This window comes from Plectrocnemia conspersa, unplaced genomic scaffold (genome assembly GCF_051122295.1).
Source record: "Plectrocnemia conspersa isolate PC_06_02 unplaced genomic scaffold, ASM5112229v1 ptg000001l, whole genome shotgun sequence".
NCBI lineage: Eukaryota > Metazoa > Arthropoda > Insecta > Trichoptera > Polycentropodidae > Plectrocnemia > Plectrocnemia conspersa.
In genome coordinates, this window is record NW_028277165.1 from 4,028,536 (window position 1) to 4,056,256 (window position 27,721).

General features: G+C 29.9%; 6 protein-coding genes, 1 long non-coding RNA gene and 1 pseudogene across 11 annotated transcripts; 4 read left to right on the forward strand and 4 right to left on the reverse strand.

Annotated features, from left to right (window-relative positions):
• Positions 1-608: 608 nt before the first annotated feature.
• On the reverse strand, positions 609-3,974 carry LOC148238493 (uncharacterized). 2 transcript variants are annotated; one of them, XM_088203746.1, is made up of 5 exons: positions 3,888-3,974; positions 3,616-3,680; positions 3,039-3,114; positions 2,892-2,974; positions 609-2,822 (listed from the first exon to the last, which is right to left on the reverse strand). In XM_088203746.1, the coding sequence occupies exons 1-5, from the start codon at positions 3,904-3,906 to the stop codon at positions 1,281-1,283; spliced, it is 1,785 nt and encodes a 594-aa protein (XP_088059872.1). In that variant the 5' UTR covers positions 3,907-3,974; the 3' UTR covers positions 609-1,280. The 2 variants fall into 2 exon arrangements, with proteins under 2 accessions (XP_088059872.1, XP_088059947.1); XM_088203821.1 differs by lacking the exon at positions 3,039-3,114 and having other exon boundaries at positions 3,888-3,925.
• A 2,053-nt stretch (positions 3,975-6,027) lies between these two features.
• On the reverse strand, positions 6,028-8,890 carry LOC148238494 (uncharacterized). Of its 2 annotated transcripts, XM_088203929.1 has the most exons (5): positions 8,734-8,890; positions 8,530-8,594; positions 8,383-8,458; positions 7,156-7,235; positions 6,028-7,080 (listed from the first exon to the last, which is right to left on the reverse strand). In XM_088203929.1, exons 1-5 carry the CDS (start codon positions 8,750-8,752, stop codon positions 6,184-6,186), a joined length of 1,137 nt encoding a protein of 378 aa, XP_088060055.1. In that variant the 5' UTR covers positions 8,753-8,890; the 3' UTR covers positions 6,028-6,183. The 2 variants fall into 2 exon arrangements, with proteins under 2 accessions (XP_088060055.1, XP_088060133.1); XM_088204007.1 differs by lacking the exon at positions 8,383-8,458.
• An 818-nt stretch (positions 8,891-9,708) lies between these two features.
• Positions 9,709-10,104, forward strand: LOC148238495 (histone-lysine N-methyltransferase SETMAR pseudogene; annotated as a pseudogene).
• Positions 10,105-13,026: 2,922 nt separating this feature from the next.
• On the forward strand, positions 13,027-14,243 carry Blos3 (Biogenesis of lysosome-related organelles complex 1, subunit 3). The gene is made up of 5 exons (XM_088204121.1): positions 13,027-13,146; positions 13,222-13,315; positions 13,427-13,528; positions 13,599-13,708; positions 13,977-14,243. Exons 1-5 carry the CDS (start codon positions 13,075-13,077, stop codon positions 14,115-14,117), a joined length of 519 nt encoding a protein of 172 aa, XP_088060247.1. The 5' UTR covers positions 13,027-13,074; the 3' UTR covers positions 14,118-14,243.
• A 2,295-nt stretch (positions 14,244-16,538) lies between these two features.
• Icmt (isoprenylcysteine carboxylmethyltransferase ste14) lies at positions 16,539-19,098 on the forward strand. Of its 2 annotated transcripts, none has more exons than XM_088204372.1 (6): positions 16,539-16,685; positions 16,750-16,973; positions 17,040-17,298; positions 17,371-17,480; positions 17,539-17,646; positions 18,220-19,098. In XM_088204372.1, the coding sequence occupies exons 2-6, from the start codon at positions 16,782-16,784 to the stop codon at positions 18,400-18,402; spliced, it is 852 nt and encodes a 283-aa protein (XP_088060498.1). In that variant the 5' UTR covers positions 16,539-16,685; positions 16,750-16,781; the 3' UTR covers positions 18,403-19,098. The 2 variants fall into 2 exon arrangements, with proteins under 2 accessions (XP_088060498.1, XP_088060584.1); XM_088204458.1 differs by having other exon boundaries at positions 16,759-16,973.
• LOC148238498 (tRNA (adenine(37)-N6)-methyltransferase) lies at positions 18,860-21,288 on the reverse strand. Its single transcript, XM_088204254.1, has 6 exons — positions 21,140-21,288; positions 20,965-21,056; positions 20,662-20,902; positions 20,184-20,599; positions 19,415-19,791; positions 18,860-19,350 (listed from the first exon to the last, which is right to left on the reverse strand). Exons 1-6 carry the CDS (start codon positions 21,217-21,219, stop codon positions 19,153-19,155), a joined length of 1,404 nt encoding a protein of 467 aa, XP_088060380.1. The 5' UTR covers positions 21,220-21,288; the 3' UTR covers positions 18,860-19,152.
• A 1,460-nt stretch (positions 21,289-22,748) lies between these two features.
• Positions 22,749-26,263, reverse strand: LOC148238499 (uncharacterized). Its single transcript, XM_088205067.1, has 5 exons — positions 26,228-26,263; positions 24,689-24,889; positions 24,443-24,629; positions 23,802-24,068; positions 22,749-22,792 (listed from the first exon to the last, which is right to left on the reverse strand). Exons 1-5 carry the CDS (start codon positions 26,261-26,263, stop codon positions 22,749-22,751), a joined length of 735 nt encoding a protein of 244 aa, XP_088061193.1.
• A 161-nt stretch (positions 26,264-26,424) lies between these two features.
• Positions 26,425-27,293, forward strand: LOC148238500 (uncharacterized). Of its 2 annotated transcripts, XR_015810649.1 has the most exons (4): positions 26,431-26,559; positions 26,634-26,786; positions 26,850-26,993; positions 27,053-27,293. It is a non-coding gene; the product is annotated as an uncharacterized LOC148238500 (long non-coding RNA). The 2 variants fall into 2 exon arrangements; XR_015810647.1 differs by having other exon boundaries at positions 26,425-26,786.
• The last annotated feature ends 428 nt before the right edge of the window (positions 27,294-27,721 follow it).

The following is a 27,721-nucleotide window of genomic DNA, read 5'->3' on the forward strand; positions in this document are numbered from 1 at the left end:
CCGGGTCTTCCGCCACACTTTCACTTTCAGCAGCAATATTCTCGTTTGAAGGGCGACACGATGATGCCATAGGCTTTACCTTATCTCCAACGTTTCCAGTCTCTTTAATTTGTTTCACTACTTAGCAAATTATTCTTTCAACAGAACGATGGAATTGATTATAATTTTCCCATAAATTTCGATGCACAGAGTTGTTATTTATGTTGTTGCTGTAAATATGTTGTTGCACTTTGAACACACGTGATTATTGACAGCTGTCTAATTTACAGTGGTGCCAATATGGGAAACTCGAATTTGATCAACCTATATATTGCAGTGCCGAAGGTGTGCACCACAAAAAAATGTTTGTAAGAAATTGTATATGTGCAAGTTCTGTGGTGTGGCATTTCACCAGAGGAGGCTCGAGAAATTAAATCAAAACACGTTTACGTGTTTAGAGTTTTTTTTTGAGAATAAAGTATGGAAAAATAAAAACAATCTAGTAATTTAAATATTTCTTTAGTAAATGGGTATTAAAAATTGGAAAAATTTTATAGTTAACCAAATTTTAGTAGAAGTTTAACAATTTATACAGACAGTGTTGTAAGGTTTAAAAAACAAACAGAAAGAACAGTTATAAAATAATTTATTTATATTATTTTTTTCAGCAATTGTAAATTTATAAACATTAGAGTATAAAACATTTTAAAATATTTACACTTCATCTTAATTTTCATAAAAGTTTTTCGCTTTTTGGTGAAAAGATTTCATTTTATAGCCCTGTGTATGGCCATAGATGCAGCAGTGATTGTTTTCAAGGCGTCTCGGTCTCTTGCCAGTCCTCATACCCAGTGTCCTTAGATCAATGAGGATCTCAGTTTTAGTCTTCCTTTATTATCCGGCTTCTTCAATGTCGGCCGTTTAATTGAGACTGCGTCATTCATGCGAGAAAGATGTTCAGCGTATCTGAGATATTGGACTTTAATGAACTTGATGACTTCGTATCCTTCATATAGTTCATGATTATATGCTATTCTCATAGATTAAGCCATATATTTTCCGCTTAATCGCCTGCAGCCTTTGACAGTCTGCAATGTTCTGAGTTTATGTTTCCAATTCATACGTCAGCACAGATAAGATGAAAGTTGATTTTGAGTTAAAGGACATCGCTATGATTTTCCATATGCCTTGAATTTGATTATGTATATAAAATATTTTCACATTCAAAGTCGCGAACAACACTATAAGTTAATTAATATATGTTGTGTAATATACTATTGACGTTTTAATGTTTTACTCTATTATTCACATTCATAATTATGATCATCTCTATGAGATTTCATATGTTTTGAAAGTGAGGTTCTATATTTGTACGCTTTTTCACATTTTTCACATTCAAAACCACAAACATCGCTATGAGATTTCATATGATCTAAAATTCTGTTTTTATATTTAAATGCTTTTCCACAATAATCACATACAAAAGCACAACGAGATTTTAAATTGTTTAAAGGTTGTTTTTTAGTATGAAGAATATTGCTATGAGTATGTATATGTCGTGAAAGAATGTATATTGTTTTGAATACTTTTCCACATGTATCACATTCAAAAGCACTATGCGATTTCATATTGAATGAATGTTGGCTCTTAGTTTCAAATGCACTGCTATGAATTTCCATGTGTTTTAATAGCGAGATTTTATATTTGAATGTCTTTCCACATTCTTCACATTCAAAGTCACAAACATCGCCATGAGTTCGCGTATGTTGTGAAAGATACTCTTGACATTTGAATGCTTTTCCACATTCTTCACATTTAAAGTCACAAACGTCGATATGAGTTCGCATATGTTGTAACAGATAGTTTTGACTTTTGAATGCTTTCCCACATTTTTCACATTCAAAATCACGAATATCGTTATGAGTTTGCATATGTTGTGAAAGATTGTAATGTCGTTTAAACGCTTTTTCACATTTTTTGCAATCAAAATCACGAACATCACTATGAGTTCGCATATGACGTGAAAGATAATATTGACATTTGAATGATTTTCCACATTTTTCACATTTAAAGTGGCAAACATCTCTATGAATTTGCATATGTATTGTAAGACTGTATTTAGTCAGAAATGCTTTTCCACATTTATCACATTCAAAATCACGAACACTGCTATGTGATCGCATATGACGTGAAAGATAGAATGGACACTTGAATACTTTTCCACATTTTTCACATTCAAAGTGAGAAACTTCGCTATGAATTTGCATATGTATTGAAAGACTGTATTTAGTTACAAATGTTTTTTCACATTTATCACACTCAAAGTTACGATCATTGCTATGAGTTAGCCTATGATATGAGAGTGAAGTTTTATATTTAAAAGCTTTTCCACATTTTTCACATTTGAAGTCAAAAATATCGCTATGACATTTCATATGAACTGATAGTCTGTTTTTGTATTTAAATTCTTTTCCACATTTATCACATCCAAAAGTACGATGGGATTTCATACGGTATGAAAGTTTGCTTTTAGTTTTAATTACATTGCAATGATTTGTCATATGTCTTATAACTGAGATTTTGTATTTGAATGCCTTTTCACATTTTTCACATTTATAGTCACGAACATTGCTATGAGTTCGCATATGTTTTGAAAGATACTGTTGAGTTTTGAATGTTTTTTCACATTTTGTACATTTAAAGTCACGAACATCGCTATGAGTACGCATATGTTTTGAAAGATACTGTGGAGATTTAAAAGCTTTTCCGCATCTACCACACTCATTTGAGTAGGTATCTTCATGCACATATTGAGCACTGGTATTTTTCTCTCTCTCAAGTTTCTAAAATTTTAATTTTATTCGTTAGATAAATATCAGATAAAACGGAATAAAAAATAAATCGACTTTTACCTTAGGACTGTTGTAAATCTGTTGAGATAATATGTTTACACCTATAGTATTTGACTTAAGTATATCTTTAACATCGTGCATTTCTGAAATCATATAATAATCAATAATAAATGGTAAAAGTATGCTGTATTATTTAGCGTATCTAACCTATTTCAAACATGTCATCTACATTGTGTATGGATATATCTTCACTGCTATCGTATTCGCATTTCACATGTTCCGACTTTAAAATAAAATAACTATTTAATATTACATGTATTAGCAAGGTTAATAACACTTACCAAGTGGTATTAACCTTGTTAATACGAATGTTAATAACCAAAGAAAAATAAATATTTTAGATCAACTATAACATGGAGATAAATTATTTATAATTTCAAGAGAATTTAATCTAACACCGCACCTGTTTCATTGACCGCGACATATATATTATATAATAAAAATCATAAATTTGAACGTTGCAATACTTTTCAAAATATATTTTATTTATATAATAAAAAGCACATTTTGCATTAGGAAAATTCAATAATACACTTTGAAGTGTTTAAAAAACCTTATATTGTCTAATACACACAAATTTTTATTCTCAAAACAACATTTAAAAAAATTAATACGTTTTGAAGTATAAATATTGGCTAATTTAAGAAATTACTCGAAAAAAATTAAGGGGGGATGCATGTTCAGGGCTCCGGCACTTCTTTTTAAGCACTACACGTTTTATTACCTTGGCTTTATACTGAATCGCATTGACGGAAGCAACTGTTTCTTCGTCATTTTCTATATCAGCTTCTATAAATATGAAATTGAATACTTAAATGCAACATCTATTTATATGGTAAACTATTTAGTACTGTGGAAATTTAAGGCATAGAAGAAAATACAATGTTTTTCGTTTTTATCTGATGATGTACATATATTGATAATAAAGTAAAGCAAACACTTTCATTGCAATTGTTAACAATCGCAAAAAGAAAAATATAATAAATTGTATTATACCAGTTTTAATAAACGCCATTTGAACTGTGTCAACTTGTCATTAAACGTCAAAATTGTTTATAGCCAATGTTTAGCCTAAATAATAATATATGTCGAGCATGGACAAAAATAAAGAGATTTAAATACACAGTGTTTATTTTTATTTAAAATATTAAAAAGCACAAAAATGAACTTATTATTTTTATTATCATTATATTTCATATAAAGTATATTGTATAGTTGTTATAAAAGTTATTTTTAAATATTGTTTTACCTTCGATTCCAATCGACCTCATATAAGCCATATCGACCATTTTATGGACCCCTGATTTAAATGTGCCTCCAAGTTTTGGCCATAACAAATCTAGGCTCCCACACGGCTCCCGCCCTAGCGATTTACAATTGCGATATTCAACTAGGGAGAGAGAATGGGAGCCTTGGCACTGCTGATAATTAAATGTTGGCGGCACAAAAGTAACAAAATCGTGTCTTATGTGGTACGTGGTCCGCCAGCTCGAGTCCAGATCCAGGGAAGCTCCGGCGGGGTGGCAGCAAGCGGCTCTGCAGCGGCGTCTGTGTCGGCCGTGCTGTGTGCTATAATAAAACCAAACCAAAACCATATATAAAACGGCTGGTGCTCCCTTCGCTAAATGACACTGCTGAGGAAATTATTTCCGCTATAACGAAACATATAATTTTATTGAAAGAAAAGATTGAATGTTACTTTTCTCCCCTAGCAGTAAAAGGGTTAATTATTATTTCCGCACACCTCATATCTAGAATCAATTCATTTTCTGATATTGATATATTAAACGAATAAAACGGTATTAAACGAAAAAAATTAGTTAGCGCATGCTTGCGTAAAATACCAGTATTTGGCGTCTAACTAGTAAATCTGCCGGTCACTAGTGTTAAAATAAATATTATTGTATATTCTTGCCCAGTTTTCGGTCGATTTTAATTTTTTTGTTAACAACAGTTTATTATATATGACTTACAATTTCTAGTATATAAATTATTATTTTAATAAATAGGTGTTGTATGTGCATAAAAATGTATTTTGTATTTCTGAGATATATTTTGGGTGCCCCTTTAGCGCGCTGTCTACTTTTACATAAGCGGTCTAGTAATTTGTCTTAATCTTTAATTTTTTGAAGAAGCACCTACCGACACAACGGAAGATATATTACCGAATCGAATACTTACGACCTTTACGCTGCTATAACATGTATATGAAACTCAATTTAACAATCGCGAAACGTCCATTTGCTGTTCAAACCCAAACCTAATCTAAACGAATTTACCACACCTAACTTGATCTAACGAAGATTTAAAAACAATAGTTTTCATTAGGTTAAGTTGGGTTTGATTCTATGGATTTAAAGCGTTCAGCATATTACAAAGTAGACCGCACGCTAAAGTGGCACCATCTTTTGTATGTTTCAATGGATACTAAAACTTTAATAAATGTGTTTTCTTTGTTGATTTTATCTGGAAATTATTCAAAAATCGTCGGGTCTATATAGTTATTATAAATTTTAACTTCATGTTTTTCGTTGATTTTTTCTGTGTGTTAAATATTCCTATTTAATAAATATAATAAATTTTTCACTTATATAGAATAATAGTAAATAAAACTTTTTTGCGATAATAATATTTATAGATGTTTACTTATGTTTCCACAGAAATGTCAAGTCTCTAAAAACTTTCGAAATGATAATGCAGACGTCCTTTTTTGAGGATTGTTCTGTTTTGTTCCTCTTGAACAAATAGTTCCAAGATGCACGTAGGAATTTCTCCTCAAAAAAATTACAGAGGTGGCTTTTGAACAATTTTTTTTCAAACTAAATTTGTTTTAGCTCTTTTTTCAATTTGTCCGCAAACAAAAAATATCCGAGATCACCTTTAAACAAAATTTTAAAATTTCTGAAATGATTTTTTAGCTCCCGCTGCAATTTATACTCCTCAATATTTTTTTTTTTAATGTGGCTTTTTTATTTTTAATGTCTTCCTTTGATAGTACCTACAGCAAAGATTCAAAAAGACCACTACTTCCTTACTTCTGACATTGGTAAAATAAGATATATGTAGCAAGAATGATTTCCAACATCCAATTACAAATATTTCGATTATCATTGTGTACCAGGAAAATAAATTATACTTTTCTTAATAAATTGTTTATTCAATTACATAAGAAATGGCATTAGCTCATATGTATACGCTTTTATATAACAGTTCATTATATACATGAGTTTTAATGTCATGAAATATGATGATGTTTAGTTTTGAGTGTTTTTCAACATTTATCTCATTTATATTAACAAACGTCGCTATGTGTTTGCATATGTTTTGAAAGTGAGTTTTTATATTTGAATACTTTTCTACATTTTTTACATTTAAAGTCAAGAACATTGCTATGAGATTGCATATGCTCTAAAAGTTTGTTTTTATACTTAAATGCTTTTCCACATTTGGCACAATCAAAGTCACAAACATCACTGTGAGTTTGCATATGTTTTAAAAAATTGTGATGACGTTTAAATTCTTTTCCACATTTGTCGCATTCAAAGTCACAAACGTCGCTATGAGTCTTCATATGACCTGTAAGTGAGATCTCATATTTGAATGATTTATTACATACATCACATTTAAAGTCACTAGTATTGCTATGAGTTTGGATATGTCCTATAAGTGAGATTTTATATTTGAATTCTTTTCCACATATATCGCATTTAAAGTCGCAGACATCACTGTGAGTAATCATATGCCTTGAAAGCTGGTTATTGAATTTGAAATCTGTCCCACATATATTGCATTTAAAGTCACAAACATCACTATGAGCTTTCACATGTCGTGAAAGTCTATTTTTAAATTTAAAAGCTTTTCCACATATATCGCATTTAAAGTTGCAAACATTACTGTGAGTTTTCATATGCCATGAAAGCCTGTTTTTAAATTTGAAAGATTTTCCACACACGTCACATTCAAACAGACAAACTTCACTATGAGTTTGCATATGTCGTGAAAGATAGTGTTGACATTTGAATACTTTCTCACATTTTTTACATTCAATGTCACAAACATCGCTATGAATTCGCATATGCCTTAATAATATGTATTTAAATTTAAATGTTTTTCCACATTGAACGCACTCATTTTTATAAGAATCGCAGTGCAATCGTTGATCTCTGGCATGTTTTTCTCTTTCTGGTATCTAAAATTAAAATTGTATTCATTAGATAAGTGGTAAATATCAATAAAAAATCATAGAAATTTATTCAACTATTACTTTGGTAAAGTAATTATGGTGAGATAAAACATCCACACTGATAGTATCCGTGTCAAGTACATCTTTGACATCGTGAATTTCTAAAATCATATAGTAGTTTAAAAATTAAAATATGTAAAAGAAACAGTATACAATAATATTAACATTTAATCGACAGGTTGATTTTTCGTAGTTTATTGCCTGACATCTGCGTTTTGCGAAGATTTAACGTAACGCAATATTTAAAAAACTTATAATACAAGAAAAGTAATTTGTATTGCTACATTTGTTAAAATTAAATCACTTATTTTCTTTGTGTAGGTTTTGTCATGTTAAATCTAAGATAAAATTTTACGATTTGTATCATATTGTTCAGTAGCCTTACATTTACAAAAATGTGTAACTTTTTGTAAATTAACTACAATTTTAAAATTATTTCGGTGTTTAATAACAGTAGTCGTATCAATGATGCTCTTTAGTAATGGGATATTTTTTGTTTCAACAATTGCGGTGGAAATAAAATAATCTCAGTGAAGTTATATTATGCTTTATGAGTTTCAAGTCGATCATAATGTGACAATAGCATTTAAAAACATCTATAAGCAATGGGCAGGGATTTAGAAGGGAATTTTGATATTTAATATCTACATTAGGGCGGGTAGCCCTAAGGGATTGTTAGTGAGGATATTAGGGCTGCCATCAAAGCAGGTTCGAGATTAACGGTACAGAAGCTAGCACAAAAGCTCAACGTGTCGCCCACATCGGTTCAGACATTAAAAAAATTAGGAAAGTTGTCAATTAGCAGAATATGGATATTTCATAAATTATCTGAGGAAAATCGCATAGCGTATCTCAATATGCCAATCATTAATGATTCTAGAACATAAGGATTTATTTTTGAGTGGTATTGTTACTGGAGATAAAAAATGGATCCTTAACATGGATTGTTAACATAAGGAGAATAATTGTAAGAAAGATAGAGAATATATAATTTAATGAAAATATTAAACGTTTTATTTATTGACTCATTTAACCCGCACCTTAAAAATTGCAAAGACTTATGGAAAAACCTGATCTATATGGATACAAACAAAACACTTTGATGCTCATTCTAGGAAAAATAAATAGCGTCTGATATTTTTTAAGCCTAATAGAACCATTAATTAATACTAGGTGGCAGCATAATACACTCATATTTTCTGAATAAGATTACCGTCGTGAAAAAGATAAATGTTAAGTATGTCGAACCTATTTCGAACATGTCGTCCTCGTTGGATATGAAAGTATCTTCACTGCTCACGAATTCGCATTTTACATTTTTTGACTTGAAAAAAAAACACTACAATTTTAAAATCACATACGTTTATAAGATTACTTAATATTACGTTTCCTTACCTCGTCTTTACATTGAACCGTGTCAATGGAAGCAAATGTTTTTTCATTGTTTCCTATATCAGCTTCTACAAAAAATAGTAAACAAGTTACCAGTGTGCAATCTTTGTCATTGAAGAAAATACAATAGGTTTCGTTTATGATATATTTAACGTAAATTAAATGATTGCAATTGTTAATACGATAAAAAAATTGATTGTTTTATACCAGTTTTAATAAATGCCATAGTAAATCAGCAAGTTGACAGCATGTGTCAAAATGTCTCTTCACCGATGTTTGGTCTGAATACGTAGATGGTCGCGCATGGCCGAAAATAGGAGAATTCCAAGGAAAAAAATTATATGCGTTATATATAAATAATTTATTGGTATATTTATATTTATATTTTATGATCTGTATTTTAAATTCAGGGTCATTTTTATATTAACAGATGGCCAGCATAATATACATGGGCATTATCAAGGTATTTTTAGGGCAAATTGATTTGTTGGGCTCGTAACATTGTCAAATGTCAAAACACAACAAGCCAGGCGTGCTCTCCGCCGCCGATCTGTCGTTATTCCCGCTGCTTTCATACTTCTGAATACCTTCGCGTCCTACATACAATTAAATAGATTCGTTGAGAATTATTAATGCGGTGTTAAATTTCTGCCTAACAGTTTTTATGCAAACGAGATATGTTATAAGATATTTATAAAGTAAATAAGTTATTGCCCATTTATATTTTTTAATGCTAAAATATTTTTTTTTATTCATATGATCGTCCTTTATTTTAATTCTGATTGTCCTGGATTTCTAGTCTGACTGTATACTATTTTTATTCTAATCATTTGATATTTATTCTGACTTTGAATAATATAATTATGACCTTTAATTATTTTAATTCTGATCATCCTATATTTTTATTTTTATTGTATGCTATTTTTATTTTAACTGATTTGGTTTTTGTTCTGACCCAAAGTTGATATATATTCTGACCATATAATTTGTGGCCTTTTTAAAATGTTTACTTTTATTTTCCTTTTCAGCTGTCTCGCAAGTTAAGGGTTCTCTATCGCATCCCTAGCAGGTTGGCCAATACGAACAAACGTCAAATTTGACAGATCGAACGTAAACATGTGAATAGATGTACGCCGTGTCAAAATTATTTGTTTTCTGTTTTCGACGTGTTTCGAGTTCATTATGAACTCGAGAGATATTCGCGTCATCATTTATTACGAATACAAACTGGGCCATAAAGCCTCGGTAGCTATGCGAAATATCAACCAAGCGTTCGGAGAAGAAACAATCAACGAACGAACTACCCAGCGTTGGTATTCAAAATTCAAATCCGGCGTGCTAAGTTTCGAAAACGAACCGCGTGGTAAACCGGAGGCTATCGTCGATCGAGAAGAGTTGATGGCTTTGATCGAGTCCGACCCGCATCTTACGTTGAGAAAAATAAGTCAAAAACTCGGCGTTCATCATTCGACCGTTTCTAGGCATTTAAAAGCCATAGATAAAATTAAATCAATCGATAAAAAAACATCAAAAGTGGTGACTGTAGCGAAAGATGTTGATGTAAAAAACGAAGATTAAAGTATGGGGATATAATTTGGTTTCACTGAGTGAATGATCCATTTCAAAAGTTATTACCTTTCGGAATGTTAACCAATATAGTGAATTTACTTACACATGTATGAAACCATACGAAGAATATAATAATGCGCTGACGTTTGTTTTCTTGCCTCGAAAATTTCTCTGGAAATGTTGTTCAAAACAACAACATTAAAAAAACTATACCATGAGTGTTATTATCTGGTTTACTTTAATCTAGAAGGTAATTAATTCGACAAAGTATTTTAATGTATTATTAATTCCTTAAAAATGTTTATCTACTTTTATTAATAAATATTTTTAGAGTTTTATTGTTTCATTTTTAATTGAAAAAACCCATTAAAAGTATGATCTCTTTTTGCAAAATATTTCAGTCAAAGAAGTATTTATTTATAAAAAATTGAAAATAAAATTGTATCTAAATTTAGATTCGTGCTAAAATACTCACAATTTATTTCTTTAATAATCTACTAACTAAAATTAAGTTTAATGTGCTCTTTTAAATGATACACAAAACCAGCAAGTTGAGAAAATGTTGACTGCGTTTTTTTGTAGATTTTTGAAGAAATATAGTTATAGCAGAGAAACAGAAATGAATATTACTGAAGACCCCTAAACCACCCTCAGTATAAATAAGTATCTTTATACAAATATATGTACATATATTAATGTATGTATTTATAAAATATTTTTTGCCAACATGTTTATAATTTTTGTCGCAAAAACTAAACAGCAATACAATTATTTGAAAATTGCATACTTTACATATATTTTTATTTCTGTCTTTAATTGGAATTAATTTATGGTTTATGTATATTTGTCATTTATTATTATTTTAAATTTTTGTTGCGAGAGTTCATGATTTAATTTTAACAATAAATAAAAAAACATATGCAAATTCATAGTAATGTTCGTAATTTTGAATGTGGAAAATGTGGAAAAGCATTAAAAAAGAAACATCATCTTTCACACCATTTGGAAACTCATACAGATGTTTATGACTTTAAATGTGAAAAATGAAGCAAAGTGTTTAAATTTAAAATTTTACTTTCACAACATATGTTAACTCATAGTGATGTTCGTGACTTTGAATGCGAAAAATGTGGAAAAGGATTCGAATCAAAATACATCCTTTCACATCATATGTTAATACATAGTGAGGCTCGTGACTTTGAATGTGAAAAATGTGGAAAAGCATTCAAATTAAAACACAATCTTTCACAACATATACAAACTCATAGCGATGCTCGCGATTTTGATTGTGAAAAATGTGGAAAAACATTCAAAAATAAAAAACATCTTTCAAAACATATGCATACTCATATTAATGTTCCTAACTTTCAATGTGAAAAATGTAGAAAAGCATACAGAACAAAAAAATATCTTTAACACATATGAGAACCCATAGTGACGCTCATGATTTTGAATGTGAAAAGTGTGGAAAAATATTCAAATATGAACGCTGTATTTCATAATACATGGTAGCTCATAGCGATAATCGTAACTTTGAATGTAAAAAATGTGGAAAAACATTTAAAAGTAAATACCATCTTTCGATACACATGCAAACTCATAGCAATATTTGTAAGTTTGGATGTGAAACATGTAGTAAAGCATTTAAAACTAAATCTATTCTTATGTACCATATGAAATCTCATAACGGTATTCGTAACTTTGAATGTCAAAAATGTGGAAAAACATTTAAAATAAAATCCATTCTTGTAAGACATATGCAAACTCATAGAGATGTTTCTGGCTTTAAATGTAACAAATGTGAAAAAGCTTTAATACCAAAAGTGAGACTTGCACAGCATATGCTAACTCATAATTATTTTTGTGTCTTTGAATGTGATAAGTGTGGAAAAGTATTTAAATATAAACCTACTAGAGATACCAGACTGAAATCAAAGCCTGCAAATCGGTGATATGTATTTAATTAATTTGTAACTATTATTACAATAGCTTACAATATATATATATATATATATATATATATATATATATATATATATATATATATATATATATATATATATATATATATATATATATGCCGTTATTCACGGTCTAGTTTGATTTGATTAAATTATTTATTAGAATATTTATCCGCGTGATCGGAATTATAATTTTATAACAATAAAAAATCACCTAAATACGATAGAAATTGAGAAATCTTAGGGTCCATATAGGATTCCAACTCAAGTGTTTTAGGCATTAGTTACTTATTTATACCACCGGTCTATCGTACTGCTTAAATACATTAGTTATATCGAATTTTATTTTGAAAACTTATAGTGGTGTTTTGTAGGTCTTTGAAGTCAGTCATAAATTATAGAACAACTTATTTATTAAATGTTGTTTTATTGTGTCACACATAAATAAGATAGATAGGATATTTAAAAATATAATATTATACATATTGTTATTTGTATATTTTTTGCCTTTCTTAATAATTTAAAAATCGTTGTTTTTATTGTTATTTTAATAAATTTTATGCAATAGCAAAAAGGTTTATTTTTATTAAAATTCTTATAATTGAAGTCCGTAAATTGTAAAACGACTTTACAGCCATCGTGTTTTGTTTAATAACTTTATTAAGCGTATTATTTTTGTGCTTCGCCATGTTTCATTAAAAATTCAATAATTTTAATTTACATATATTTATAATCTTTAAATAAAACTATAAAAATGAGAACAAATTTATACAATAACCTCATATCACTTTCATTTGCAACTATATATGTGTGTTAGCACAGTTTATAATAAAAAAGAGGAATAAAAATTTAATTTATTTTTATATATTTGTGGAAGTTTTTATATAAATATTGTCTTTATTATTGTTAATTGTTTTTATTTAGAATCTACATAAAATTCTAAATAAAAACAATGGACAATTTTTCTACTATTTAGACATGTTAGCTTAGACCGTGACGTTAACTGACAGCTGTCAAAATGTGTGCCGCTGCGAGTGTTGTTAAAGGAGAGGCTGTAGAATCAGATTTAAGCGATGAAGAAAATATATTCGTATACATTTTTTAATGAATTATTAATATATTTTTTAATAATTTTGTAGGTTAATTTTATTTATATACTTTATAGGAAAACGTCAAGTTACAAGAGAAAGTCAAGGCTGAGAGTTCGAATTCTCCTCACGGAGCGAGCATTAGTGGAGAAGCTCCAGAGTCCGATGAAGGTATGTATCATATTAGATAAGTAAGTTTGTTATTTATTAGTATTTGTAATTTGTTCATTGTTATTATTGCATTATACTGTTAAATAAATATTTATCAATTTATTTATATAGAACAAACGCCATCAGTGGCTTCCTCTGTAAACACCCACTTTGTGAAAGACATTCCCCAAACGCCTACAAAATCTTTTGATACTTTACTTCATAAAAAATTGAGTAGGTTTTTTCAATATCGTCATTTTATCTTGTATTATATGTTTATTTAATTATTTTTTTTATTTTACAGCTGAATGTAACTTGTCACTGTATTCAAACATACAAAGTTTCATAAAAAATACGGTTAATAGTACACAAATACAATTATCAATGATAGATCAACAGTTGCTGAAATCGCAGGTATTTTTTAATCAATGCAGTAGAATAATCCTCCCAAGTCACGTCAATATAAGTCAAAGCAAAAATGTTAAAACGATTCAATATCTAATTGGTTCTTGCAAGACTATTTTCTAGTCACATTGCAAGCTTAAATTTAGGGGAATTATTTATACCCTCTCAGCATACAAGCTGATTCATGGCATTTTAAATTGCGTCATCTACTTACGATTAGAATTGATATATATATACAAAGTCAGAGGAAATAATATTTATTTATGCTTTGTTTTAGTTGAGATTACAACAGGCTACGACATCACTGAAAAATTTGGAATCGACGAGTTGTCTACTTGCAAATCGACTATCGATTGCAGCTTGCAGTTCTTACATTCCTCAAATTAGAATTCCATTACCTGAATCTGATTCGGAATAAATCTTATTTATAGTTATATTTTTGTATTCATATATAATATATAAAATAGTTATTACTCGTTATATGTAAATTTTGTATAATATTCAAGAGATAATTTTATACTAATTAAAATATTCATTAAATTAATCATTAATTTATTTTAATTATCCAGTGCCAGACGGGCTCGCTTCAAAGTTAAAACGCTCTATGTTAAATTGGTATTCTATAAATCGTATGGCTCTGTATTAACGGTTTATAATAATATATGTAAAGAAAGGAAATAAAAAAAGTGCGTTTGCTTGATTGATTCTAGCTCGAGCTATTAAATTCAACATCTGCTAAAATTTAAAGATTCAATCCCATTTTCATTTTAATTATTTATAATAAGAAATAGTATGACTATGTATCATTATTTTTTATTTAAAAAGTAAATAAAATCAACATTTTTTTTTTTTATTTAAAATATTAAAATAATGTTTCTCTAATTAAAATGTTACCTTTGCTTGACTCAATTTTTTCATCAGTACCAACATAAAAAATATATTGTTAAATCATGTTCATGAGAAGTGATACAATTTAAAAGGCGATTTGTAATGCTTTTACTAATATGATATATAACCTGTTCAAAAATTAATCAAGTATATAAATTTATTTCAGTAGAATATTGCCGATACTGATCACCTTAATAAAAGTAACACACAAAAAAATCTTACTTTATTAGAGATTTAAAATATATTATGTATTTTAATTACAAAAACGGGTGTAATTTAAGTGTATATTAATTGTTTTTAATCCAACGTCCTATTTGATTATTTATGGTGTATTTTTACATGCATAATTGAACTCAATTTATTTTAGAAAATTATCAATATATACAGAAAGATCTAATTCGAATTTACTATATTGGCAGTACTGTAAAACAGACCGCTGTTAATAATCACGTGTTTTCAAAGTGTTAGTTTGCAACAATACATTTACAAAATAGATCGCTTAACCACAGCTAAGCGCGTTAAAATTGTTCAATTGTTCTACAGAATTAACAATTCTATACAAACTGTATTCCGAAATTTACGAGAAGAGTGTGGTCAATTTCATCGATCTACTGAGCGAAAAATTCGCAACGTCGTGCACAAATTCAAGAGAGTGGAAGCTTTGGAGATAGACTAAGGCCTGTTCACCGTCGTGACATCCGTTCAGCTGCTGTAAATGTAAGTGCGAAGACCCAGATTGTTGATTCGTCGGCGTTCACGGCTTTTGGTCTTTTCTTATGGTTCCCTTTGGCATATTTTGCATTTGAACTTGCACATACACCCGTATAAAATTCAGATAAAAGTACCAAAGCACAGAAACCAAGGATAACGAATAATTTACGCAGATTGGGTATTAGAGCAGCAAGAAATTGATGCTGATTTTTCAACACATGCACATTTCCATCTCTCTGAATATGTTAATAAGCAAAATTTCTGTATATGGAGCGAAGAAAATCCTCATATGATTTATGTGAGACCATTACATATCCAAAAAGTGACTGTTACGCATTGTGGTCAGGCTCAGGTGGCGTCATTGAGCCCTACTTTTTTGAAAACTACGAAGATCGGACACACAATCAATGGCGAGCTCTATAGGCGTATAATTATTTTTAGAACGAAATGAAGATATTTATGTAAAAAAACATGTGCAGCGTTGGATGTTTTGCATAAAAAGATCCTAGATCGTATTGTTTCAATTTTTGGTGAAATCAACCGGCAGCTAAGATCATGCGAATTAACGATGGTGAATTTTTGTGAGGTTTTACGGTTAAGCTCATGTCTACGCCAACAAACCCGAAACAATGAAGTACCTAAAAACCAACATCTGCCACGTTGTGGCTGAGGTACTACCCAAAACGTACAAAAAAGTATTCGAAAGGAGCAACTGCTATTATTTTTTATAATTAATGAAATACATTAAAAGTTTGTTTAATAAAAAAATTCGAAGATATCCTTAAATTTGTGGGTCTTTTTTAAAGTTCAGAAACTGCAGTTGGATCACCTTTAGTACATTATTAAATGACATGCATTTTTCTGGCTAAATTCAAGGGTGGGAAACGCCCCCATTTACACTAAATGACGCCCCTGCGTACCTTGCAAGCATTACACTTACATGCTATTATTACTTAAATAATACAAAACAATAAAGATAGGCTCGTGACAAATAAATATTTATACTAGTGTAAAATATTAGTTTTATTACAACATAAAGAGTTACAATACTTTTTTATTAATAAATATAATATTTACACGATTCAAATTATATTTTTCGGTCAATTAATAGAAAAATAAAAAATGTATCTTAAAAAATAATTTATAATATTCTATTATTATTATTCACTCAATACATTTTCTTAAGCGACTATATTGTCAACCCTCTCTCTATTAGACAGATAATTTTTACAAATTAGTTAATGGATGATAATTTTTTTAGGGCCAAGAATGAAACGTCAAAATGCGATAATGGTTCGCCTACAAATCGTTAAAATGTTATTATTTAACAAATAAAAACGTATTCTATGTAACATAAATATATTATTACACTTCCTTTATAGCGCACGTAAGATACTGTCTCCTTGTTACTCGTTAAATACTTGATTATTTATTTTTTCTTCAATTTTTAGATTTTCTAGACGTTAAAAATACTGTATATGAAATGTCGCGTTTCACCCCGGGAGTTTATTCTCTGGCGACGTTCGCTTCCTCCATCGTTTTCTTTACGTCTCTCTATGCGACAGAAGTGTACTTTGGAGCGAGAGTATGGAACTCGAACTTCTGCAGTCCGATCCTATATTTTTTCATGATAAACATATTCATGAGATTCTTTCTATCGGGATTTTTCTACGGGGTAATTATTATTATTTAATAAATATCATTTATTTGTCCATTGAAAAAATGATATCCATAATTTTAGGTTGTGGTCAGATCTACCTTTTTGGGGTTCGCATTCGCGACCGGTCTTTATCTAGCATTATTTTTAAACGACTGGAAAACTTACGGAATGTACGTCTGTTTGATGGCGTTCTTTCACTTTAGCGAGTTTTGCGCAACTGCCTTCACAAATCCGAGTAGTTTATCTCTCAGTTCTTTCATATTGAACCACAGTGCTCAATACGGCTTAGCAGCTTTCGCCAGTACGATCGAGTGGTTGTTAGAAAAATATTTTTTCCCCGGTTTGTTTATCTATTTATTAAATCAATAAACATTTTTCGATACGTATCAAAATCTGATTTTATCTTTTTTAGATATGAAGCAGTATATTATTGTTTCAATGTTCGGCTTGGTAATTTGCTTTGTCGGCGAACTGATGAGGAAAGGAGCTATGTTTACGGCGAAAACAAATTTCAATCATGAAGTATGAGTATGATTTTATTTCAAAATATTTTTCTTATTACATTATTTTTATAATTTAGGTGCAGACGAAAAAACAGAAAGATCACACATTAGTGACTCATGGTATATATTCTTGGTTCAGACATCCGAGTTACGTCGGTTGGTTCTATTGGGCTATTGGAACACAGGTGTGTTTAAAAACTCTTTCAAAATTGTTTTTAGACTGATCTATTTTTTGTATACATATTTAGAAACCGATCAAACTTTTTTTGTTTTATTCAAGTTTGTCTATTAATCACAAACAATTTTTAGCATCTTATTTCCCACTCTTGCTCCCATCTTTATCTTAAATAATGGAGTACATAGCTAACTGGAATGAACTCCGATTTCAATTCTAGATACATAAATAAACTTCCCATTTAAATAATTTTTATCCATCAAAACATCACAGTTTTTTATTGACATCATAACCATTTAAAATAAATAAGTCAATATTGGCTTCTGTCAATCAATCTACAGGATTATTTTGCATTTTCAATTACATACATTAGATTAGTTTACAATTCACTAAAATATTTTAAGGCTTTTTTAAATGATCTCTGAATCGAGTAAACATTAGTGAAATATATGTTTTTCTGAATTCGACTTAGTATGACTTATTCTTAAAATATATTTGATTCCGAGATGAAACATTTCTTTAAAACTCTACACATATTTACGTATATACACTATTTCATTCTAATGACTAATGATTTTTACAGATTGTTCTACTTAATCCAATTTGTGCAATTGGATTTTCATTCTCCATCTGGTCTTTTTTCAATGAGCGAATTTACATCGAAGAGTATGCGTTAATAAACTTTTTTGGACACAGTTATATCGAATATCAAAAAACTGTATCTACAGGCATTCCCTTCATTAAAGGATTCTGTTGCGAAATATAAACATTCTAACAACTGTTTTAAAACACATTTCATTTGACATTGTATATTAACAATAAGTAATCCCTACTAATTAAAAATATTTTTTTTAACACTTGAATGTATTACATTTATTTTAGAAGTGTGATGTAAACGTAAAAATTAGCCAACTAGACTTCCAACGCTATGTAAAATTTGTAAGAATATTTAACACTTTAACAGTATTGTTGGTGAATTAGGCGAAAGCTGTTAATAATAATCTTTATTGTTACCTTTTCGTATGAATGATATTGTTGGCAATTTTCGCCTTGCTAGGATTAAAAATGTATAAATATGATATATGTATTAAGTCGCTCAATAGATCTCTTATTTATTAATTTGTAGGAAGAATTTATAATTAATAATAAATTAATTATACGCAAAAGTCAATACATACGTATGTAAGTTGTTAAAAACTAGTTTTTAATGAAACATCGTGATAATTTATATACTATATTTAATGAGTTAAAAAATAATAATACCTCAAGACATAAATTAACAATTAGCACAAATATAAAATGATATAATTGACAGTATCTTTAAAAATATCTTCCTGCAAATCGTTTGTACATTTTTATAAAGCAGTATTTCAACATAATGTGTTAACAAATCAACGTAACAGTATTTTCTTATTTTTTTATGTAATATATATGACAAAATAAAATAAATCACAGAAATTAATAGTACGTATATATTTATATTATAGTTTAATAATAACAAATTTCAGATATTCAATTACATATTTGTCGAATCGGATTCTTCAACTTCGATCACGACACATTGATGATTTGTATCGTCAAATACGCATTTTATAATCATCCTTTCGATCATACAAGTGAACTGCTCATTTGGATGCCGATTGCGTACATATACCGATCGAGGATCTTCAGAAAGAACGGACGCAATAGAAGATTGAAAACGAGCCGCTGCATCCTATAATAATAAATAAATTATAATATCACTATGATTAATTTATTACTAGACATTTAAATCTTACAGAATTTCCTGCGATTCTAGCGATCGCGGTTACAGAGCTGTCGGAAAATCGAACATGTAGCCTGACGACCCTCGGATTGGATATCCAATTTGCAACTCTCACGTTTCCGGCGTTTTGAGCCGGTGACGGAGGAGAGCTTCCTTCGCTGCCTTCTGGTGCTTCCCGCTGTGACGTAGATCTTAACGGCGATCTTAGAGATCTATCAAAATAGCTGTCGTCTCTCGAATTGGATATAATATTCTGCGAATCGTTTACGAACACTTCGTCGGAATCGCGTCCGTCCAGTATGCGGATCGAAGGATCGGCTTCTGACGTTTCAGTAACCTCGATCACATCGTTTATTGATAACTGTGATGCTTCGCCAACGAGTAGTCTATCTGTAATATTAAAATACTGGTTATATAACATCCCATTAACTGCTTTCCGGGCGCTCGCACACATACAAGTATAACTCGTATTGAAAAAATAATATATTATAGTTAGGAGAAAAAATCTAATCCCGGGCGTGTATACACATGTGAGTGACATTTTTAACAAAATGATTTTACGTTAAGTTTATGAACTAAACTATCGTTTATTTTTTATCTTGACAGTAGTTCTCAATATTTTTTTATGAAAAAAATAATTTGATTATGTATTATAATTTAAAAAGAAAAAAATCGCCCGGGAAGCGGTTAAGTGAGATGCTTTTTAGTAACTTCATGTATCAAACTCATTCATTTTTATGCATAAAATATTGGATTTATGGCACGAGTTTTGTATACTGTACCTTGAAAATCAATATCCGTATCGGATTGATCTTGTAATATTGAATCTCCGTCTTCCGATCTTCCGTCTGATTCCCTCGGCAGCCTTTCCCATTGTAACGTTCGACTTGGGTTAAAAGAACCATCGTCCACGGTCACCGCTGAGCTAGTTTGCGAGCAATTAGATGGATATGGCATATCGTACTGCGGAATGTAAGGCTTGATGTCCAAAACCGGAGTCCCGTCTATCATATCCACTCCGGAAAAGAATATGCAGTTATCCTCGACGCCGTCTATCTTAACGAGAGATAAACCTATGGGGGTAGGTCTATGAGGCGATCTTGTCGCGAAAACGCCGGTTCTCACACCGTTCAATCGAGGGGGGGCCACTTTTGCTTTTACGTGAGTGTTTTGATTGGCATGAAAGTAAAACACCACCCTGCAATATGGATTGTTAGATGCAGAAATCAAATTATTAAAATTGTGTGGAATTTAACGAACCACATGTGAGAATACTGTTCGAGGCCTTCCAGTGCATGCTCAGGGTTAGTCAATATTGAATTGTCCAAGCGCAGGATGCCTTGAGATTGTGATAAGATGCCCGGTTGCCTCGGTACACCTCGTTTTGTCGAAAAACCTGTTTCGACATGGCCAATGTATCTCAGTACAGGATCGCCGTTGAGAAGTTCGCTTTCTAAATTGTCTACAACTGATGCAGTAGACGTGGAAGCGGACGATTGATCTGATTGTGATAGAAATTAAAATAAAGTAAACTGGTCATTCAATATAAAGCGTATACTATACTTTGACAGTTTCTGCAAGTCCACGCTTCCAACAGATGCCTGATTTCTTCGACATCTTTTCTATGAGCATGTTTGAGCGAAATAATCTGTTGTCTGAAATTCAAAAGATATGTTTCAATATATACAGTGACACTTTGAATAATGTAAAATAATATAACTGTGAAAAAATGCCTAACCTCAAATTCTTTATTTCATTTCTTGCCGCAGATAGTTTGCTAAGTGCCGAATCGTAATTTTCTGTCATGATCGATGACATATGTCACTGACAGCTGTATTAATAATGAAATTTTGCGAACATGTATCTGACGTTTAACATTCGCGAACGCGCATGACGTTCGTGGGCTAATATTCCCTTTTGTAAAGCAGTATTTATCAGGGCATCGAACCGTTATTTTTTTCGTTCCGGTTCAATAAAGAAAATATATCGGGTTTCAACATACCCCCCACCATGAAACATTAGTTTCATAATGACAGACACATCAGCGGGCCTTACAAGCAGTGGCGTACAGGGCCGGCCCAAGGGGTAGGCAGTACAGGCGATCGCCTGGGGCGCTAGATCTTGTGGGGCGCCGTGATACCAAATAAAGGCGCAATATTCACTTAAAATTATCAAACAATATTGTTAAAGAATATAATCTGATATTTTTTTGTAAACACTACTGTGTACTCTTTAGTTTATTTCACGCGTAAAAAATCGCGACAAAAATAAAACTACAAATTCTTAAATACTCACAATCGCAAAGAAGAGTATGGTGTAAAATATATGTAATATTAAATTATTTTACTTTGAATTATATTTTTGCGCTCATGTAATGAGTTATTATAAGTATTATTAGGGTGGGGGGGAGGGCGCAAATTTAGTTTTTGCCTGGGGTGCTAAATAACCTAGGGCCGGCCCTGGTGGCGTAGCTATGTGAGGCGGGGGAGGGGGTCGGGCGGCACTTGCTTGGGGGCGGCATATTTGCTATGGAATCGTCTAATGTGGTTCTTAACCCTGAATAAACTAAACTATATCCCGATACACAACAAAGATCGTCTTTTCTTAAATCGCTGTCATCCATTGAATTTAAGATATATGGAAATAGATCCAGTATCTGTCTCTGAGTTTTGGTAACATTTCCAGTAAAAAAATATCCAGGTATAATTGTATTTTTTTTATCAATTACATAATAATTAGAAATCACGTATGAAATGCTAATAATTATAATATTTAATATCTTATTCAAAATTTGCGAGAAAAATTCCTACGTTTGTGTTATCAATTTATTCTATTCGTGCTAGTCACTGACTGATTAAGTGTGTATTTGTTTCGCGGCAAATTGGTAGGTATCGTTCGTAATCGAACGTTCGTACACGTGCTCGTATCAAGAAGTTTATTGATATACTGCCAATATCGGAGAAGGAGGGGATAGCCTAACCGGGTTCAAACAAAAAATGACATCGAAAATGCTAATATTTTTTATATACCACAAAATAAATTTATGTAGTTAGAAACTTCTCTCGCACCCCCGAAATACCTTCCCGCACTCCAGATTAAGAACCACTGCTCTAAATGATTTGAATACTTTCATATCAATAAGACTAGTAAACATAAAGCGGTGTAGTTTATAATTATGTGAAATCTATAATTTTTAAAATATATTTATAATTTATTATTATTACTTTAAGATGAAGCAAAATATATATATTTTTCATTTTTATTAATAATTTTATTGGCATCAATGTAATACATATACATAACACAATTACAATAAATTTTAACATAAATTCTATTTTTAAATGAGTTTAGTCTAATCTTTCATCGATAATTGAGCTTCCGCCATCAAAATCTAAAAAATATATTTAAAAATTTTACATATTTTTTGCTTAAAACTATAAAAACAAATCATTCCTTAATTCTAAGTAACAAAAAAAGTTTAAAAAAATCATTTTAAGTATATATCAAGTTGTCCCATTATTCCTTGCGTTTTTTCTTATATTTGTAAAATGTATAAGTTTTTATAAATTAACGATATATTTCACTGTTCTTTTAGTTTTTGTTAACAGTATTCTTAACAATGATGCTCTTTGGTAACAGGATATTTTTTTATTTTCCTATCCTAACCCTAAATCTAAGCTATAAGTGCTAGTGGAGCTATATTATGCCTTATGAGTTTCAATTCGGTTATAATGTGAAAATAGCAGTAATGCTATTGCATATCCCTGTTCATTGGCAGGGATGCCATTAAATTTAGAAAAATCCAAATGTGGTTCTAAGAATTTAGATATTAAGTATCTATGTAACGGCGGGTAATCCTCATGGGTTTTTAGTGAGGATACTAGGGCTGCCATCAAAGCAGGTCTGATACAGAATAACATAGCGTGCTGAGCTAATTCGTATTAAAGCGACTCAGACCATAAAAAATACCTTCCCTTATAAATTAAAGAAGGGAAATTTTAAACCAAAACAACGCTCACCCTCATGTATTCAAGAAGACGATAGAAGAAATCAATGGATTTTCTTGGGAACTCCTTTCTTACCCACAGTATTCTTTAGATATTGCTCCAAACGATTATCATCTATTTATATCCCTGTGACAATTTTTAGGTGAAAAAATATATTTTACAAAAATGGATGTATAAAACGACATTAAAGTATATATTATTTTTCGAATCACATTAGCATTGATAAAATAAATTGATTAGCGTATAGAGAATAATTATAGAAAAATATGGAGAATATATCATTTAATAGAAGAATTAAACGTTTTAATTTTTAACTCACTTAACCCGCACCTTAAAAAACGCAAAGACTTGTGGAACAACCTGATACACAATAATAATATAAATATAATTTACCATTGTCTTCACACTCCCAACCAGGTGGAGCAAATGAATTCTTATAAATAGTATCTTTTGCGAATGGTATCGTTGGCTTTACATAATTCTTAATGTGCCATTTCGGAATCCATCTAGGCAAAGTTATGTTGGGGAGATAGCTAAGTTTTTGAACAGTAGCACATTCCATTTTACCGATCGGTGGCTTATATTTGAAAATAGGAGCATAAGATTTGGGAACGGGTTGAATTCCAGGCGGTATATAAGACAGAGCATTGATTGTTTTATCTAAAATAAAATAAAAAATCAGTAAATGAAAATTATCTGATATTCCTTTTGTACAATCATCGGTGTTTAATATATAAATCCGTTGATACGCTGATAGATAGTCAACAAACAGTTATTCATTGAATACCTAAATTTTTAGATCCATCTGAAATGCTGCGATACAATTTAGTTTTTAAAGCTGTCACTTTAATTATACAATTAATGTAATATAAATAAGTTGTGCGTCAAAATATTGAAAATAATAACGATCGACTTGCTCTTTAACTTTAAAATATTGCAATTTACATTTTGCTATAATCGTGCGTCGTTGCGATTGTAAATTTAAACTTACAAATTAGTTTACAAAAGGATCTTTAAATATAAACTATAAACACCTTGGAATCCTCTTTTAGATAAGCACAAATTGATGAATGGTTTAAAAGGCGCTCTGAAGGTGAATGGTTTTGGGGTGAAGTCGTGTTTGTGGGTAGTCAAGTCCTGCATGGGTCCTTTTCCGTAAAAATCACTGTCGGAAGGTACATATGGTATTCTTTTTCTTAATGGATTTGGTAGATATGAAAGCTGAAAATGGAATAGTTATCTTTTCAAAATATATATAATATCTAATTTGCACGCCGTACCTTATGAATGGTGTCTCCAAGCATTTTGGCTGTCGATTTACATATGTTGTTACTTATTGGTTTTATTGGCTTGCTACGAACGTCCACTTTTATTGGTTTGTATGATAAGCCATATGTGGATTTATCTTCCATACTTTCTTGGGGTTTTTGATACAATGGCTTAGGTGCGTACGATTGAGGAATAGGAGGTTGGCAGTATCGCTATAATTGTATAATATATTTATTAATTGAACTATGTATTTATTAAATCATTGAAAATAATGCTCGCCATTTTGTTCGAAGAACATATCTTAAAACACCTTCTTTGGGGTTTTGTCTTCTTTTCAGGAATGCGAAACATCGGCTCAGCTGTGTTTACTTCGTTTCTATTTTTTTATATATCATAAATATATATTCTTTCTGTAAATGAAATTAATATAAATAATTACCTTGTGAGTTGATCGGCGTTAAAATTTCTATGTAAAAATGAATCTTGTCGTTTGTTAGGACAACATATTGTTATGCATTTCACTGGAGAATTTATTTTTTCTCTACGTAATCTACACATTGTTGCGCTATCAAATAATATAAATTAATTTAAAGTGATGTGTTTCATATAAAATTTATCTGCAATAACAATACCATGACATTTTAAGCAAATATTTTAATTAACAAGAATAATAAAATTTAATATCAAATAAAACGTGTTAACTATGCTACATATAAATATAATATAAAAAAAACAAAAGTATATTTTTATTTGTTCTCTTTAAATAATACATATTTATTTTTAAATTATATAAGATATGTAAAACTACTATTAAGAATTTTTTATTTGTATTTATAGTTCATTAAAAAATATACACAAATATTTAAAAAAATCATCCAATACTAATAATTAGGCAAGTTTCCGTATATAAAAGTGTAATAAAATGTTATTATTTTAATATACATATATTATAGAACACTTTTCAACTCCTTACTTTTTTCTCTAGAATTTTTGTTTAAGCAAGATGCCAGATCAGACTGTTAGATATATTATTAGATATATTTTTAGAACAAGTCTGGGCGATCTGCTCATCTGGCTCGACTCTGTTACTGTGACTCCGTGGCGTCTCTTACCATGTCTCCCTTTCTGTGACAAAGTGTCACATTTTTTATAATACCGGTTCAAGACAACTTCGGCGAATCGCAGATGAGGATGTTCACCAATCAATTGCATCGCATCTTGAACACATCCTACCGAAATATGTTTCCAGCTAAATATAAACGGTCCAGCGACCACTCAAGCGAGGTTAACCAAAGAGTTAAAGAACAACAGTAATGTGCGCAGGGTAGAATGTTTGTTTTTTGTGGTACTCATGGGTAATTAATGTATAGGTACGGATGTGCTATTAAGTAAGGTGACTAGACGTCCTCCTTCGTTGAGGATTTTCCTCATCAAAAATTGAGCCCTTACAAAATTACCACAAAAAATATAATAACTTTCAGTTTAGCTATAGTTATTATTTTATACTGATAAAATTAGAACCATTAAAATAATTGTGTAATTTGATTTACCTTTAATGATATAATCACCAATATAATATAAACCATTTCCTAAATTTATATTTCTGAATATTTAATGTGATAATAAGTAGCACTAATGTACTGAGCACGTATTATCCTATTTATGCTACAATTAAGTTATACTACAATTTTTTCATCAAAATGTTTAGTATATAAATTTGCTCGCAAAAAATATTTCTTTAGTCGTACTAAAAGCAATATAGTACTATTTACAATTATATTAAAATATGAAAATAATTAATCAATATCATATCGTTACAATATTTAATTTCATACTTGCAATCGCTATTACTGAGTGTACTGATGTTAATCTTAAAAATTACGTAATACATATAATCATTTTATTTTGTATACAATATTTATTTACTTAATATATATATACATATATTTTTAATAGGGACCTTATAAAGCTAACGTTACGGCTAATATGTGTAAGGGTCGAATGAAAAATAATGTTACTAATATTGATGCCATCTTTTACAATGACGATATGGGAAGATCGATGTTTGTCGCCAACATTACTTCAAATATGACAGCATCTCCAGTTCTGGTAAATAAATAAATTATTTTTCTTCTGAAAACTAATAACTAGTTTTACTATATTTTTACATAGATGAGAAGACGAGCAAAAAAGTGGATCAACGATCGTTTTGTTCAAATGCTGCCTTCAACGATATATAAAAATTGTAACGATGGAAGTTATAAATATCCATTGAATTTTGTTCAATTGATTAATAATACGTGTACAGTTTTAAAGGTATTATTTACGTAATCATTATTTTAATAATACTTTAGTAAAATTGAATATAATTTTAGGGACGGTATCATTTAAGCATAGATTTGAATCAAACTATTCGATATTATACGTTGGAGAAATTCTTTTATGGAGTTTATAATATACTACTAGAAGCTTTTGTAAAAGAAGGTAATGTATTGTGCATTTTATTCAACGTTGTAATAACCCCGGCTTAAATTATATAATTATTAAAAATATATAAATGTATTATTTGATTACGTTAATACAATTTCGTAATGTAAAACATGTTTCTCCCTTTCTTCTGATTAGTTTACAAGCTTAAACATGTTGTGCAAAACATTACTGTTATCTGATTTTACCTTATAATTTAAATCTGTTTTAAGAATCGATTTATAATTAAATTGATTTGTATATATTTCAAATAATATATTAATTTTTTTAACTATTAAAAATATGATAATATTACTGTATTTTTATTTATAACACACTCAATAGTAACTAATTAAATTTACAAATATAAATATTTTATTTATTATATTAAAAATATCATGGTGATTATTATTGGTAAAATTAATATTGATAATATAAAAATATTATTATTTTACTTTTTTTTTCGGTAAAACAAAAAAACATTCGCCAATAGTTTGGTGTCATTTTGATAAAAAATTATCTGTAAAATTATTTATTAGGCAGCATAATAAAGCACCGTTGTCATTCGTTAGTTTATA

Coding starts and splice junctions, on each gene's coding strand:
- LOC148238493 (XM_088203746.1), bottom strand. Junction 3,115..3,615: donor CGATTCAGTATAAAGCCAAG/GTAATAAAACGT, acceptor TTTATTTTAAAG/TCGGAACATGTGAAATGCGA. Junction 2,975..3,038: donor AGATGACATGTTTGAAATAG/GTTAGATACGCT, acceptor ATATGATTTCAG/AAATGCACGATGTTAAAGAT.
- LOC148238494 (XM_088203929.1), bottom strand. Junction 8,459..8,529: donor CGGTTCAATGTAAAGACGAG/GTAAGGAAACGT, acceptor TTTTTTTTCAAG/TCAAAAAATGTAAAATGCGA. Junction 7,081..7,155: donor ACCATAATTACTTTACCAAA/GTAATAGTTGAA, acceptor TTTTAATTTTAG/ATACCAGAAAGAGAAAAACA.
- Blos3 (XM_088204121.1), top strand. CDS start 13,075: ATGTGTGCCGCTGCGAGTGTTGTTAAAGGAGAGGCTGTAGAATCAGAT. Junction 13,316..13,426: donor AGCTCCAGAGTCCGATGAAG/GTATGTATCATA, acceptor TTATTTATATAG/AACAAACGCCATCAGTGGCT. Junction 13,709..13,976: donor AACAGTTGCTGAAATCGCAG/GTATTTTTTAAT, acceptor GCTTTGTTTTAG/TTGAGATTACAACAGGCTAC.
- Icmt (XM_088204372.1), top strand. CDS start 16,782: ATGTCGCGTTTCACCCCGGGAGTTTATTCTCTGGCGACGTTCGCTTCC. Junction 17,481..17,538: donor AAACAAATTTCAATCATGAA/GTATGAGTATGA, acceptor TTTATAATTTAG/GTGCAGACGAAAAAACAGAA. Junction 17,647..18,219: donor ATTGGGCTATTGGAACACAG/GTGTGTTTAAAA, acceptor TGATTTTTACAG/ATTGTTCTACTTAATCCAAT.
- LOC148238498 (XM_088204254.1), bottom strand. CDS start 21,219: ATGTCATCGATCATGACAGAAAATTACGATTCGGCACTTAGCAAACTA. Junction 21,057..21,139: donor AATGAAATAAAGAATTTGAG/GTTAGGCATTTT, acceptor TTTGAATTTCAG/ACAACAGATTATTTCGCTCA. Junction 19,792..20,183: donor TACGGATATTGATTTTCAAG/GTACAGTATACA, acceptor TTAATATTACAG/ATAGACTACTCGTTGGCGAA.
- LOC148238499 (XM_088205067.1), bottom strand. CDS start 26,263: ATGGTTTATATTATATTGGTGATTATATCATTAAAG. Junction 24,890..26,227: donor TGGTGATTATATCATTAAAG/GTAAATCAAATT, acceptor ATACAATTATAG/CGATACTGCCAACCTCCTAT. Junction 22,793..23,801: donor TTGGGAGTGTGAAGACAATG/GTAAATTATATT, acceptor TATATTTTTTAG/ATTTTGATGGCGGAAGCTCA.